The sequence below is a fragment of the Nesoenas mayeri genome (genome assembly GCF_963082525.1).
Source record: "Nesoenas mayeri genome assembly, contig: SCAFFOLD_35, whole genome shotgun sequence".
In the NCBI taxonomy this organism is placed as follows: domain Eukaryota; kingdom Metazoa; phylum Chordata; class Aves; order Columbiformes; family Columbidae; genus Nesoenas; species Nesoenas mayeri.
Genome location: NW_027659961.1, coordinates 655263 through 668264, shown reverse-complemented (window position 1 = coordinate 668264; position 13002 = coordinate 655263). Strand labels below are relative to the sequence as shown.

At 49.9% G+C, this 13002-nt stretch overlaps 1 protein-coding gene across 1 annotated transcript; it reads left to right on the top strand.

The window, feature by feature from the left end:
• Positions 1 to 5068: 5068 nt before the first annotated feature.
• On the top strand, positions 5069 to 6001 carry LOC308052559 (olfactory receptor 14J1-like; the record flags this gene model as incomplete). Its single annotated transcript, XM_080364632.1, has 1 exon — positions 5069 to 6001. The coding sequence occupies one exon, from the start codon at positions 5069 to 5071 to the stop codon at positions 5999 to 6001; it is 933 nt and encodes a 310-aa protein (XP_080220758.1).
• Between the last annotated feature and the right edge of the window lie 7001 nt (positions 6002 to 13002).

Here is a 13002-nt window from a genome sequence, read left to right as displayed (position 1 = left end):
TCTCCAGGCAGGTTGGGCACTGGGTTGGTGTCTGCATTAGAAATTTTCCCCTTCCTGGGGTAAAAGGCTGTTGAGGAGAGATAGTTGAAGAGATTTGGGTCACAGGGGTTTGCAGCAATCCTGTCAAACTCTGAGCAGGATGAACTTTGGAGCCCAGGAAAAATGGAGATGCTCTGAAGGATGTTTGTGAACAGTGGTGGAGTCACTAGTAACAGTAACATGGAACTCCTCATTCTCACTGGTGCTGATGATGAACTAAACCTCTTTAATTTCATTCCTAACAGTCATTCTTGCTCTTTCAAACATCTACTACACCTCAGCAGTTGTGTCTTGAAAGAATTTCTTAGAACAATGCTTTTTCTCTCACTTCTTTTTTGTTTTAATCATTTAAAGAGTACACCTCTTGTACAGAATTACCCCCAAATTGTGCTTCTTTCATTATTCCTCTACCTTTTAATTATTTCTTATGTGGAGGTTGCATAGGAGAACAGTTTCTTTTTGAGACAAAGCAGGCCAAGGAACAGATCCCAGGTCAGTGCAAAGGCCCAAAGGAAGCCAGAATCTTTATGTGTGTGCACTGACACACACTGTCACCTGCATTTCCAGTCTCTGCAGTCCCAACCGTGCAGCGGAGTCTGGAGTTCTGAGCTCCCTCATCTGCCCTGTGTGACACGTGTAAAATGGAACTACCCAAGTCCAATGGCTGGTTTTGATTCTCTTCAAAGCCTGAAGCACCACATGGGTCAGGAGACAAGCCAGGATACCCAACCAGGACTCACATACACTTCACGTGTATTTTAGGTATTCCCTGGCATCTCAGTAGACATGTCACGCTGATATCTGGGTGCAAGGAGATGGTCAAGTGCCTCATTTTCATTTCTATAGTGATGGATTTGTGTCTAGCTGTTGTGCAGACTCTGTGCATGGATGCTGACACCTGTTGAGCAACCTGCTCTGAAAGGGTTAACAACACAGGCTGTTCTTTCCGGAGAGGCATTAGGACAGCAAAAAATAAGATCTTGGCTCCGGGAAAAGAAAAAAGATGGAAAAGTTGTGGTCAGGACTGTTTGGGGGCACTTGTAAAGCAGCCCTGCACCTCATGTGAATTGCTTCTGTGGTCTGGGAGAACCTGAGAGTTCTCCCTAATTTGAAAACATGAAGGGGAAGGAAGGACAGTGTCAGTCAGGCTTAAAGGGAGCTCAGGAGGTGTCTTGACCAACCTCCAGCTCACAGCAGGGTCAGACCAGATTGCTCAGGGCTTTATCCAAACACATCTTGGTCACTTTCTGGGACAGAGTGGGTGCGCACTCCTGGGAAACAGCTTTCAGGGCTGGACTCTTCCTCATGACTGGAAAGTTTCTCCCTTTCTACAGCACCTTTCCAAGCCCAAACATCCACATTGTTTTTACCCATCTACTTGCACAATGACACAGACCAGAATTTACTGCCTTGGGCACAAGAATATTGTGGGGGATGATGCTGAATGCCTTGCTGACTTAAAGGTAACAGACAAACACTGCTCTGCCCATGTCCACAACCTTTTCCTTTCCTCACAGAAAGCAAAGAGGATGGACAGGCACAACCTGCCCTGGGCAAACCCCGTCACCTTCTCTTCCTGACACCCAGAAATGGGGTCCCAGTGGACATGCTCTGGGGCACAGCCCTTAGTTCCCCTGCTCACCCATGGGCCATTTTGAAAATCGCACACACTGTGTGAGAGCTGCCAGTGCTCAGGGAGTCCCCCCAGTCTCCATGAGCTTTCCAAGATGGTGGAGAGTGGCCTCACTGTGTCATGGTCCTGCTGTCCCAGCTCCTGGGATGCTGCCCCTGCTGTCCTATAGACTGGAAAGGATTGTGTTAGCTCCAGTGACCCCTGACTTGATCCCCATCCACTGTTGGTTGTTCTGACTCCAGCCACAGAAGCCTGGGAGACCTTGCTGGTGAAGATGGAAGAGAAGAGACACAGAGATTATCAGTTGTTTCACATATTAAGTTCATCAGTGGCCACAAAGTGTCTTTGTTTCTCCTTTAACTGTTCCTGCAGTAGTAACAGCACATTATGGGGCCTTTGAATTTCCTTACAGCTCTGAACTGAGTTCTGATCTGGACTGTTGCTGTGCTTGGAGGCTGCTGTCCTTGCAGACCAGATGAACTCACTCCTGCCACCCTGCCTGGCAGTTCATCCCATCCGTGTCACAGCTCTGTCTGCAGCACTGACAGCTCCAGCTCCCCAGTCAGGTCCCTGGCTGAGGACATGGCCTCACATCTGGGCTGAACCACCCCAGCTGTGGCACCAGCCCAGCTCTGACCTGCCACAAGAAACCTGGTACCAAGTGTCCAAGAGCCCATGTGTGCAAAGACTTTGCTGCAGAGCACAGACATGACATGGCCAAAGACTGATGAATGTCTGTCTAGGCCTGGGAGTATAAAACCAGGATAAAATGCCTGAACTCATCCAACTGAAGATATTCCTCCCCCGGCTTGGAGGAATTAGATCCTTGGCTGTAATCTTCCCGGTGTCTTGTCCCTCTCTGGGACAAGAAAAGTTGATTCTCATACTAATTCATTGTTTATTACAAAGAACACAATGATGTGTCTCTGCAGAGGAGAGAGAATCAACATCACTGATTACTTCAGGTTGTCTCAAAGGATGTGCTCCTGCAGCCCCAGGGACACCTGGATGGAGTCCAGAGGGGACAGAGAAAGGGACATCATGGGCTGCTCCTGTGCTGCTGAGCTGGGCTGGGCTCCTGGGACACAGGGAGCTCATGGCAGCGGCAGCGCTGCAGAGAGACAGCTCTGCCCAGGAGCAGCTCCTCTGCACACGCAGCAGGGCTGAGGGCTCTGCCTGTAGCACCGAGGGCACAGGAGACAGGCAGAGAGAGGGAAAGGCAATGTGGGGGGTTGGTTGCTGAGGATTCAATGAGACAAATCACAGTTCTAACACGGTAAGTCTCTGGCTGTAGGACAATGCAGCTGCATTTTCTGGAGGTAGACCCTAAGCTGGTACATCCCACAATTTACAGGATCTGTCAGGTCTCTCTCACAGTATCTCAGTTGTAGAGGAGAAGAACACATTCCAGAGCAGGGCTTCCCTGCTGCACTGTCAGAGGAACAGGGAATGATGACAACTTCTGCTGAGCATGAGTGCAGGTGGAGCACCCAGGGGTGCCCAGGGCTGTCCTGCAGAGCAGGGTCCCTGCACCCCAGGGCTGTGCCGGGCAGGGACTCTGCCGCCTGCCAGGGTCAGCGCTCAGCCTGCCCGGGAGATCCCAGCAACACTGAGGGGAGAAACTGTGGGGGGAAGGAGCGACCCCCAGCAGAGCAGGGTCCTTCTGCTGCTGGCTTCTCCGTGGGTCGGGGCTCCTCACAGCTCCAGCTCATTCCAGAATATTGACAAGAGGAGGTTTCAAGGAGAGAAGACAAAGACTACTACAAAGATATGGAACCTCCCTGAGTCTGTGTTTTCATTCTCCTAATCTGGGGAATGGGTGGTGATTAAGGACGTTTTTAATTTAAAACAAATACTTGAGACACATGAACTGCAGTAGGTCTTCAAGAGAATCCTGGCATGCCTTTGCCTTACCTCTCCTCTGCCTATGCAGAAACAGCATCACCTTGGGTGGACCCCTCAGCCTTAGTCTGACCTGTCCTCTTTTCCAGCCTGCAGACAGGAAGATGCCCCCAGGCAGTGCCTGTGAACAGGCAGGATCTGTAGGGCCAGGGGGAGGGCACAGAGGGTGGGATGGTCTGTGAGCACTGACAGGGAACAGACATGGACAGGGAAACACCTCCCAGGGGAGGATCTCCAGGCAGCAGGGATATAATCTGGGAAGGAGAGGAAATCTAAACCAGATATATTGTGGGCGGGAGAACAGAGAAAAGTCCCTGTGACCCCCTGCAGGTCAGATCCCTCCTGTGAGCAGCCCCCTGGCCTCCTGTCCCACCCAGCAAAGCCTCTGCCCTCAGGGCCGGGGGCTCCAAGGCATGAAGCAGCTCCTGTGCAGCCAGAGCTCCAGTTCCTCTGCAGAGCACAGGGGCTGAGAGCAGCTGCCCGGCACTGTTGGTGTCTGGGAGGTGGCTGCACAGCTGGGGAAGGGTGACACTGTCTGAGTGCCCGGCTGCCTCTGCCCTGGCCTCTCTCACCCCCACCCTCACCGCATTTTCTTTCTTGCTCCCCTGCTCTGGGTCACTGCTCTTGGGATCTTGTTCTTGCTGTCAGGCTCTCTGGGGATGGCAGTTTCAGCTGCAGAGTCATAGCCTGATCTTGTGGGTCCTTTCCTGCAGGTGTGTCCATGGGCACACGTGTCCCAGCTTTGCTCTGACCTGTGGGCTGTGGGCAATGCAGTCTGTGGGGCTGGGGAATGAGCTGTGTGTGTCCTGGGCTCAACGTAGGGTGCTGAGACCTTAGGAAAGGATGAGACCTGTCACGATCTGAGGTGGGTCGCTCTGCTATCAGCAGTGCCTGGTGGCTTTTCAGGGTAACATGGGAGTGTGATCAGCCCCAATCTCAGAAAGGTGCCAGCCCAGGGCAGCTGGAGCAGGACAGAGGGACAGAGCAGCTGCCCTCACTCTGCACTGACCCACAGGCACCCTCTGGTCTCGCAGGACTCACTCTATTCTCCCTGAGTACAGTAGAAATGCTGAAGGTTTCTAACATCCAGGAACACTCCCCAAGGTGGGAGGGGAGAAGGAGCTGTAGAAACACCAAACCTCTCAAACACAGTTTCTCAGGCCTGGGGGTACAGATTCTGACAGTCCCTTCTGCACCAGGAGCAGCTCCAGCTGACAAAGCTGAACCCCAGGACTGGCCCCTGCCCACCTGATCACACAGGGCCAGCCTGACTGCTCAGGAGCCCCTGGGCAGAGACCCTGCTCTTCATTGCACACTCATCAAGCACCGACGAGGGCTCAGACAGGACGTTCTCCTGGAAAAAGAAAAGTATCTCTGTGTGTGACGCGTTAAGAGGGTCTGTGGGAAATGTTTTTGATTATTGCCAGAGAAGTCTCATCTAAACCTTCACTATCTTTCCCTCCTATGACAGGTCCTCATGCCCACAGGCAGCCAATGTCCAATAGCAGCTCCATCACCCAGTTCTTCCTCCTGCCATTCACAGACACACGGGAGCTGCAGCTCTTGCACTTCTGGCTCTTCCTGGGCTTCTACCTGGCTGCCCTCCTGGGCAACGGCCTCATCATCACCACCATAGCCTGGGACCAGCACCTGCACACCTCCATGTACTTCTTCCTGCTCAACCTCGCTCTCCTTGACTTGGGCTGCATCTCCACCACTCTCCCCAAATCCATGTCCAATTCCCTCTGGGACACCAAGACCATCTCATACTTGGGATGTGCTGCACAGCTCTTTTCATTTGCCTTCTTGATAGTGGCAGAGTATTATATGCTCACCGTCATGTCGTACGACCGCTACGTTGCCATCTGCAAACCCCTGCACTACGGGACCCTCCTGGGCAGCAGAGCTTGTGTCCACATGGCAGCAGCTGCCTGGGCCACTGGGTTTCTCAATGTTCTGCTGCACACGGCCAATACATTTTCACTGCCCCTGTGCAAGGGCAATGCCCTGGGCCAGTTCTTCTGTGAAATCCCCCAGATCCTCAAGCTCTCCTGCTCACACTCCTACCTCAGGGAACTTGGGCTTCTTGTGGTTAGTATATTAGTAGTATTTGGGTGCTTTGTGTTCATCGTGGTGTCCTATGTGCAGATCTTGAGGTCCGTGCTGAGGATCCCCTCTGAGCAGGGACGGCACAAAGCCTTTTCCACCTGCCTCCCTCACCTGGCCGTGGTCTCCCTGTTTGTCAGCACTGCCATGTTTGCCTACCTGAAGCTCCCCTCCATCTCCTCCCCATCCCTGGACCTGGTGGTGTCTGTTCTGTACTCAGTGGTTCCTCCAGCAGTGAACCCCCTCATCTACAGCATGAGGAACCAGGAGCTCAAGGATGCCCTGTGCAAACTCATATCCCTTTGTTTTCTGAAGCAATAAACTGCTTATCTGCTTCTACTTAGCAGTTTTAATGAAACTAGTTACAGGTTCAGCTCATCATTTGTATTTTTTGTTGTTGATCTTGTTTTTTTATTGTAATAATTCTGTCATCCCCTTTCTAAACCACTGTCTGCTTTTCTTTTATAACCACTGGCTGTGTAAATGAGGAGCCATGATCTGTGTGTATTTTAACAAAGTAAAGGGTGATGTAGTGACTTGTTTTTCACTATATCCTTCCTGCAAGGCCTTTTGGAGATTCAGGGATGGTTCCTGTCCATGGGAGGAGGGGAAAAGAGTCCATTCTGGCAGCCCTGCCAGGCAGCAGCAGTGCTTGTTCTTCCAGAGCTGTTCTGGTTCCACTCCACACTCTCCTTCTCATCCCTGGTGTTGGTGCAAGGCCTGAGTGCTCTGGCAGCTTGGTCACCGTCCTGCTGTGTGTCAGTGCTGTGGGCGCAGGCAGGGACAGGCAATGGGCACTGCTGTGACAGAGATGGTCTTTGTAAAAGTAATTCCACAAAGAACAGCGATCTTCTTAGGACAGTGTCAGAAGACTTCAGACTTCTTAAAACTTCTGTCAAGAACATGCCCAAGAAAGTGGCCACAGATTCATACACCAGAGTACAGCTGAACAGTGTGTGTGTGCAGAGCTGGCACACAGCAGTGTCCTCTCACAGCCAGGCTCCTGCCAGAGACCTGCAGGACCAGCAGAGCAGGGGCTGGGCTGTGCCCCTGTGCACTGGACACCCCGTGGAAGGAGCCCCAGGTCAATCACCATGGACTGACCCCTCACAACCACCATTTCCAGCACTGGCCTCTCACCCACAGAGGCTGTTCTTCCCTCCATGGAGTGACACTGAATGAGCAGGTCAGCAGTCCATGTTTGCATTGTACATATGAGATGCAAGCATGCACATTATGTGCGTGAGATGGCATGAACCTGAGTGAGCAGAAATGCTATCAGCTACTCCTGGGACTTCCATGAAGGCCTACGGGACAGACAATGTCTCGAGGTCACTTCACATTGGGAGTAACAGCCCATGAGAAACCACCCACTGGGATTTTCTTCCTTGAACTGAGGTCCCCGTGTCCATTCCTCATGATGTGAGGCTGAGGTGCCTCCCGTCTCTTTGCAGTAGCAACAGGAGGCTAGAGGTACAATGTTACTCTTCTCTGTGAGTAAAAGGGACAGACTCTGTCTCTGAACATCTCTGGGTGCATAAGGAGTCCACGAGGCCAGCTCTGATGGAACCCTGGCATTTCTGTCTGTGACTCCAGGAACAACCCCAGTGGCTGGGACGGCTCATTGCAAGTGCTCCTGTCTGCTACATCACCCTTGCCCGTGATTCTGGATTGTGCTTTCAAGAGTGACCACAGAATCAGAGAAGTTCTGAGGTCCTTGGAAAAGGAAGATGTCAAGCCCATCTTCAAGAAGGGCCTGAAGGAGGATTTGAAGAATTAAGGGCTGGTCAGCCTACCTCTGTCCCTGGGAAGGGGATAGACAGCGTCTTCCTGCACCAGTTTCCGGGAACCTGAAGGACAAGGAAGGCATTGCTGAACCGAAATGAGCAGAAAATCTAATGAGTCCCAAGAAATGCTCCGGACCCATTCCAGAGCTTTAGACTCCCAGGAAAGAACTCAGTGACAGTGCCGCCCATGCAGTTGCATCTGTGTCCCTCACTGAGCAGCACAACCAGTGTGCAGTCGCCCCATGGTTCTGCAGCCAACCTGCTCTGCAGAGCATCAGTGCCAGGTTGGGGCCCTGTGGGGAGCACAGGATGGGGCCAGGAGCACCAGAGCAGATCAGAGGAGGGATGGGGGAGATCAGAGAGGAGCTAACCTGGGCTGGAAATTGCTCTGTAGAAAAAAATGCTGGTGTTCAGCTGCCCCAAGATAACACCCAGAGTTAAGGGTGTGCAGGGCCAGAAGTCCTTGCTGTCCTGGTGCTTCACCAGGCCTGGGAAGTAGCTGGAGAAGGACTGGTGTCCCCCACTTGCCATCTCTTAGTGCATCATCCCTCGTGAAGTGTGGCATGGAAAGCAAGTCTGGGACCCTGTGTCAGGACTTGCACTGAAGAAAGTGTTCACCCAGAAGCCACATCCTTTTGCTCTGGTACTTCAGACCTGGTGCTCATCACATGTCCTTAAGACAAACTTACGCACCCCTCTCGACCTTGGCAATGAGGTGGTTCCAGGGACCCAGAAGACACCTGTAGGAGGAGATGTTGGGTGGGGATATGGTGTCCTTCAGTGCTCCTCATGGTGCCTCCTGCTGGGCTTTGTGCCACTGGTCACAACCCTCTGAGCCTGGATGTTCAGCCAGTTCTCAGTGGTGCTGAGCAGGAACATGCCCACGAGCACATTGGGCTGCACTGGGAGGAGCGTGGCCACCCAGACAAGGGCAGTTATTGTCCATCGTGACGCAGCACTGATGCGGTCACATCTGGAGCCGTGTGTCCCAGTGTGAGGTTCCCCATTCTGGAGGAACGGGAGGAGCTGTTGTGTGGCCAGAGAAGGTCTGGGTCATGTGTGGAGATGTTGAGAGACCCAAACTTCTTTAGCCTGGTGAAGTGAAGGCTCAGGAAACGTGCTTGTTTTACTGAAATTGGGTTAATTTTATTCATGCATTTTGAACCTCTCTCCTTCACAGCCAGTACAGTCTTTTGCTTACATTTACTATGAGAATAATGAGGTAACGCTGTTCCTTCTCTGAGATAGAGTTCATTTTGTCTTTTAGCAGCTTTACAGTGTTTGCCATTTGCTATGAAAGGAATGTCAGAACTCACTGATATCTTGCCTGTTGTCAGGGAAACCAAGGACTTCTTTGGCCATCCAGCTGCGGATGCAGATTGGCAGGAGGGGACACAGACAGGACGGCACATGGTTTGACATGCAGACTGATCAATGAAATATTCCCTATGATTAGCGCCATGCTCAGTCTAAAGCTGGAGCCGGCTTTTGGGCTTGTTACATCCGTTACTTTGGGTTTTCCAACTGGTTTGGTCAGTTCATTCAGAAGTTTCATCCTGTCAGGAGTTCGATGTCAGTTCGGCCTTTTGCCGTCCTGCCATTTTGCCGTTGGCCTTTGGGCCTTTCTGCCTGTTGCCCTTTTGCTCTCTCTTGCTGGGATGGGCTGTTCAGGACCCAGGTGCTCCCTTCTGCAGGACTGGCTGCTCCGTGTGACTGGAGTTACACGGGGGATTGCACTGAGTGTATTTTCTTAATTTAATTTATCTATTTCTATTTAATTTACCTGGACTATTGTCAGTGAAACCAAGGACTTCTCTGGAGTGCAGCTGCAGGTGCAAATTGGTAAGAGGAGGCACAGACAGGACAGCACCTTGATTGACATCCAGGTCAATCAACAAGCTATTCTATGCCAGTAGCGTCATGCTCAGTATAAAGCTGGAGGTGCCTTTTCCAGCCCGTTAGTTTTGGTTTTCCAGCTACATTGCTTAGCTCTGTTTGGAAGTTCCATTCTATGGGCAGTTCCGTGTTAGTTCAGTTTTACGATGCTTTGCTGTTTTTCAGTTGGCCCTTTGGCCTCTCTGCCTTTCGCACTTGTACTTTCTCTTGCTGGAATCAGCTGTTCAGGACCAGGGTGCTCTCTTCTTTTGGGGTGCCTGTTCAGCACAAATGGAGTTATGTGGGGGATTGCACTGAGTATCATATATTTTACTTTATGTGTATTTTAGTTTAAGCATATTATTAGTAGTAGTGTATTATTTTCATTGTCTTATTATATTTTTTATAAAGCCACAAGTTTCTGCCTTCCCATTCAGTTCTCGCCCTTATCCCACCTGGGGACTGTGAATAGCTCTCATGGTCTTGGTTGGTGGCTGTGGTAAAACCATGACAAGAAAGGACAGTAGTAGCTCAGAAATCTTGAAAATCACTTTCCAAGATGACGCCTTTTATTTTATTTTATTTTACTATTTTTGGTAGAGGGAACAGCAAGAGAAAGGATAATCATCAGAAACTGCAGCTCTGGAGGTCCAGTGGAGTCAGGATCAAGAAATGTCATTCTGAGCGCAGTGCTGTGGTCATTCAGAGGGACTCTGGATCAGGCATGACTCTGTGTTTCCAGGAACAGCTGGTGAGGATGGAGAGACAGCAGCACAGGTGGGGACACACCGGGCTGAGAACAAGGTGTGGAAGTGCATGGGGTGTCTGCAGCCTGTGGGGAAACAGCCACAGGCCTGGGACAGTGCAGGATGGACCATGGTGGACATGGCCAAGGGCACTGGCAAGGCTGGATGTCCCTGAAAGAGCCAAGGTCTTTGTCCCCTTGGCTATGGCTGAAGTCCCTGACAGCCAGGCCTAAGAGGAGACACATGGTTCTCATGGCCATGGCACCCCATTGCCTCCTTGCACCCCCAGGCAGTGTCACACCATTGTCCTGCACTGAGCATTGCACTCCCCACAGCCCCAGGAAGAGCCCTGAGCCACACGTGAGGGACAGGATCTCCCTTCCAGGGGCAGGGGCTCAAGGCTTGACCATTGTCCTTCATCAGACAAACCAAGGGCTTTCTCAGCATCAGAGCTGCTGCACTTGGCCTTTGCCTGATGCAATCACAGCCTCCAATTATCTGCTCTAACGAGTCCCTGGGAGGCTTTGTCAGTAACAGCCCTCAGTGGGGCCCATTAATGCTTCAAGGTACTTTGGAGTTTGCTTCTGGCTTGAACTTCTTGAGCAGATTCTTCAGTCTGTGCTTGGTATCTGAGGTTCATGGACTCAGCACCAAATACACTGTGGGGCTCATTAAAACACAGAAAGCCCTAACGAGAGATGTTTCTTTCTCTAATTTTCTTCAAATCTTCAAGACTTGCAGAACTAACTGGAGAGGTTTCAATGGGACACTTGCTGATGAAGATTTCAAAGGAGATTTCATAAAGGAGGGTTTTTCTTCTTTCAAGGGTATTTTCTGTCATTTTTCAGTGTATGGAAGCAGTGACAGCAGCATTCTACAGTGGACATTGATCCCGAGGGTCTCCTGAAGACATCTGGACAGGCAGGAGAACAGTCCCTTGAGGCTGGACACTGTATGGACAACCTGCCTCCTCACCTCCACCCCCAGTCTGCCGGTTCCCTCATTGGCCACCAGAGATTGCATCACTTTTCCTCCATCAGACTTCTCCACTGAGCTCTGCAGGAGATGCTGCAGCTCCTGTGCACCAGCTCCACCTGCTCTCCTGTGCAAACACTGCACACTTCAATCAACAGCAAAACACTTTCCTCAGCTGTGTGTGTAAGTGGATCTGATGAGGTCCAGCATCCACAAGGGACACCCACACAAGAACTGGTTTAGACAGAGAGACAGGAGAGGATAGAAATAAACACAATGAACGTGTTGACTGCCATGTTAATTAGAGCTCTGAAGAATGGAGCAAGTTTGTAACTCCCTGAAGCTCAAAGCAGAAACCAGACAGTTGAGAGGCCACTGAATGACCAAAGAGCAAGTGGAGGAGAAACCTGAGAGCACTGGGAAGGGCAAACGTCCAGACAGGGCTGGAAAGTTGTCCTTGGACAGGGACATTTAATCAGGAGAGGTGGGAACTCCTGAATGATGAGGGAGGTGAAATCAGAGAGTGTTGGTAATAGAAGTACAGGGGAAGAACAATATTTCTTCTCCTACCCTTAGTACACTTCCCCATAATTCACTTCTAGGTTTTTTCTTTTTAATTTTTTATGTTAAAAGCAAAACAATACAAAACAAATCAAAACAAAACAAAAATCTCCAATCAAACAAACAAAAAATATCAAACAAAAGAAACAGAAAACCGCACAAAACCTAACCAAAACACCTCAAACCAACTAAATGGTTCTAAATAACAACAACAAAAACTAAAAGCAAAATAGCAACAAACCCAACAAAACAAATAAGAAAACAACAATAATAAAGTGCCCGTTTCCAAACAGACATCAGTCACCAGTTGTCTCACCATAAACAGCCAGTTCCTTTTTAGGGGCCCAGTGTACCTGAGGTGCTGGCCTGGGATTGGCATCTGTCACACAGGACCTGGGGAGACCAGAGCACCTTGCAGTGCAGGTGGAGCCTGGCCAGGGGTTCCCGGGGCATCTACACTGGCACCAGGTGTTTGTGTCTCTGGAGCTGAACACATTTGTGTTCTAAATCCATCCCAAGTTCTGGAGAACTCTTTCCTTTCCAAAGAAAAAAAAAAAAATTCCCCAACAAAGGCTTTTAAATAAATAAATGGATAAACAAACAAACATATAAATAAATAAATAAATAAGTACATAAATAGGAGGACTCTGCAGAGGGATCTGGATAGACTGGAAAAATAGGCTGATTCCAATGGGATGAAATTCAATAAGGCCAAGTGCTGGGTGCTGCACTTTTAAAGACTTTTAAGACTTTAAAATAAATAAATATATAAGAAAGTAAGTAAATAAGTAAGTAAGTAAGTAAGTAAATAAGTAAAAAATACATAAATACATAAATACATACATAAATAGAAAGAAAAAGAAGAAAGAAAGGACAGAAGGACAGAAGGAAAGAAAAAAAGAAGGAAAGAAGGAAATGAAGAAGGAAAGAAAGAAAAAAGAAAGAAAGAAAAAGGAAAGAAGGAAGGATGGAAGGAAGGAAGGAAGGAAGGAAGGAAGGAAGGAAGGAAGGAAGGAAGGAAGGAAAAAAGAAAAAAGAAAAAAGAAAAAAGAAAGAAAGAAAGTTGACACCTTCCTTTGCTTTGGATCTTTGTCTTCAGTTCTTCTTATTTTAGTTTTCTTTGACATCAACTGACATCTGATGGGCCTGCAGGCATGAAGCCAAGATCATATTGTGTCTTGCACAGTGCCCCATGCCCTCTGAACCTGCCCTGCCCAGGACTCCTCACACGTTGCCCAGAGCGAGTCACACTGAGGTGTTGGCTGGTTCCCTGGCTGAGATGGTGGTTTAGATGGTCACCTACAGCACAGGTGGGTCCTGCCCCATCATCGCCTGCTCTGCTCCAGTCTGAAACAGAGCCCAACATCACAATGGGATC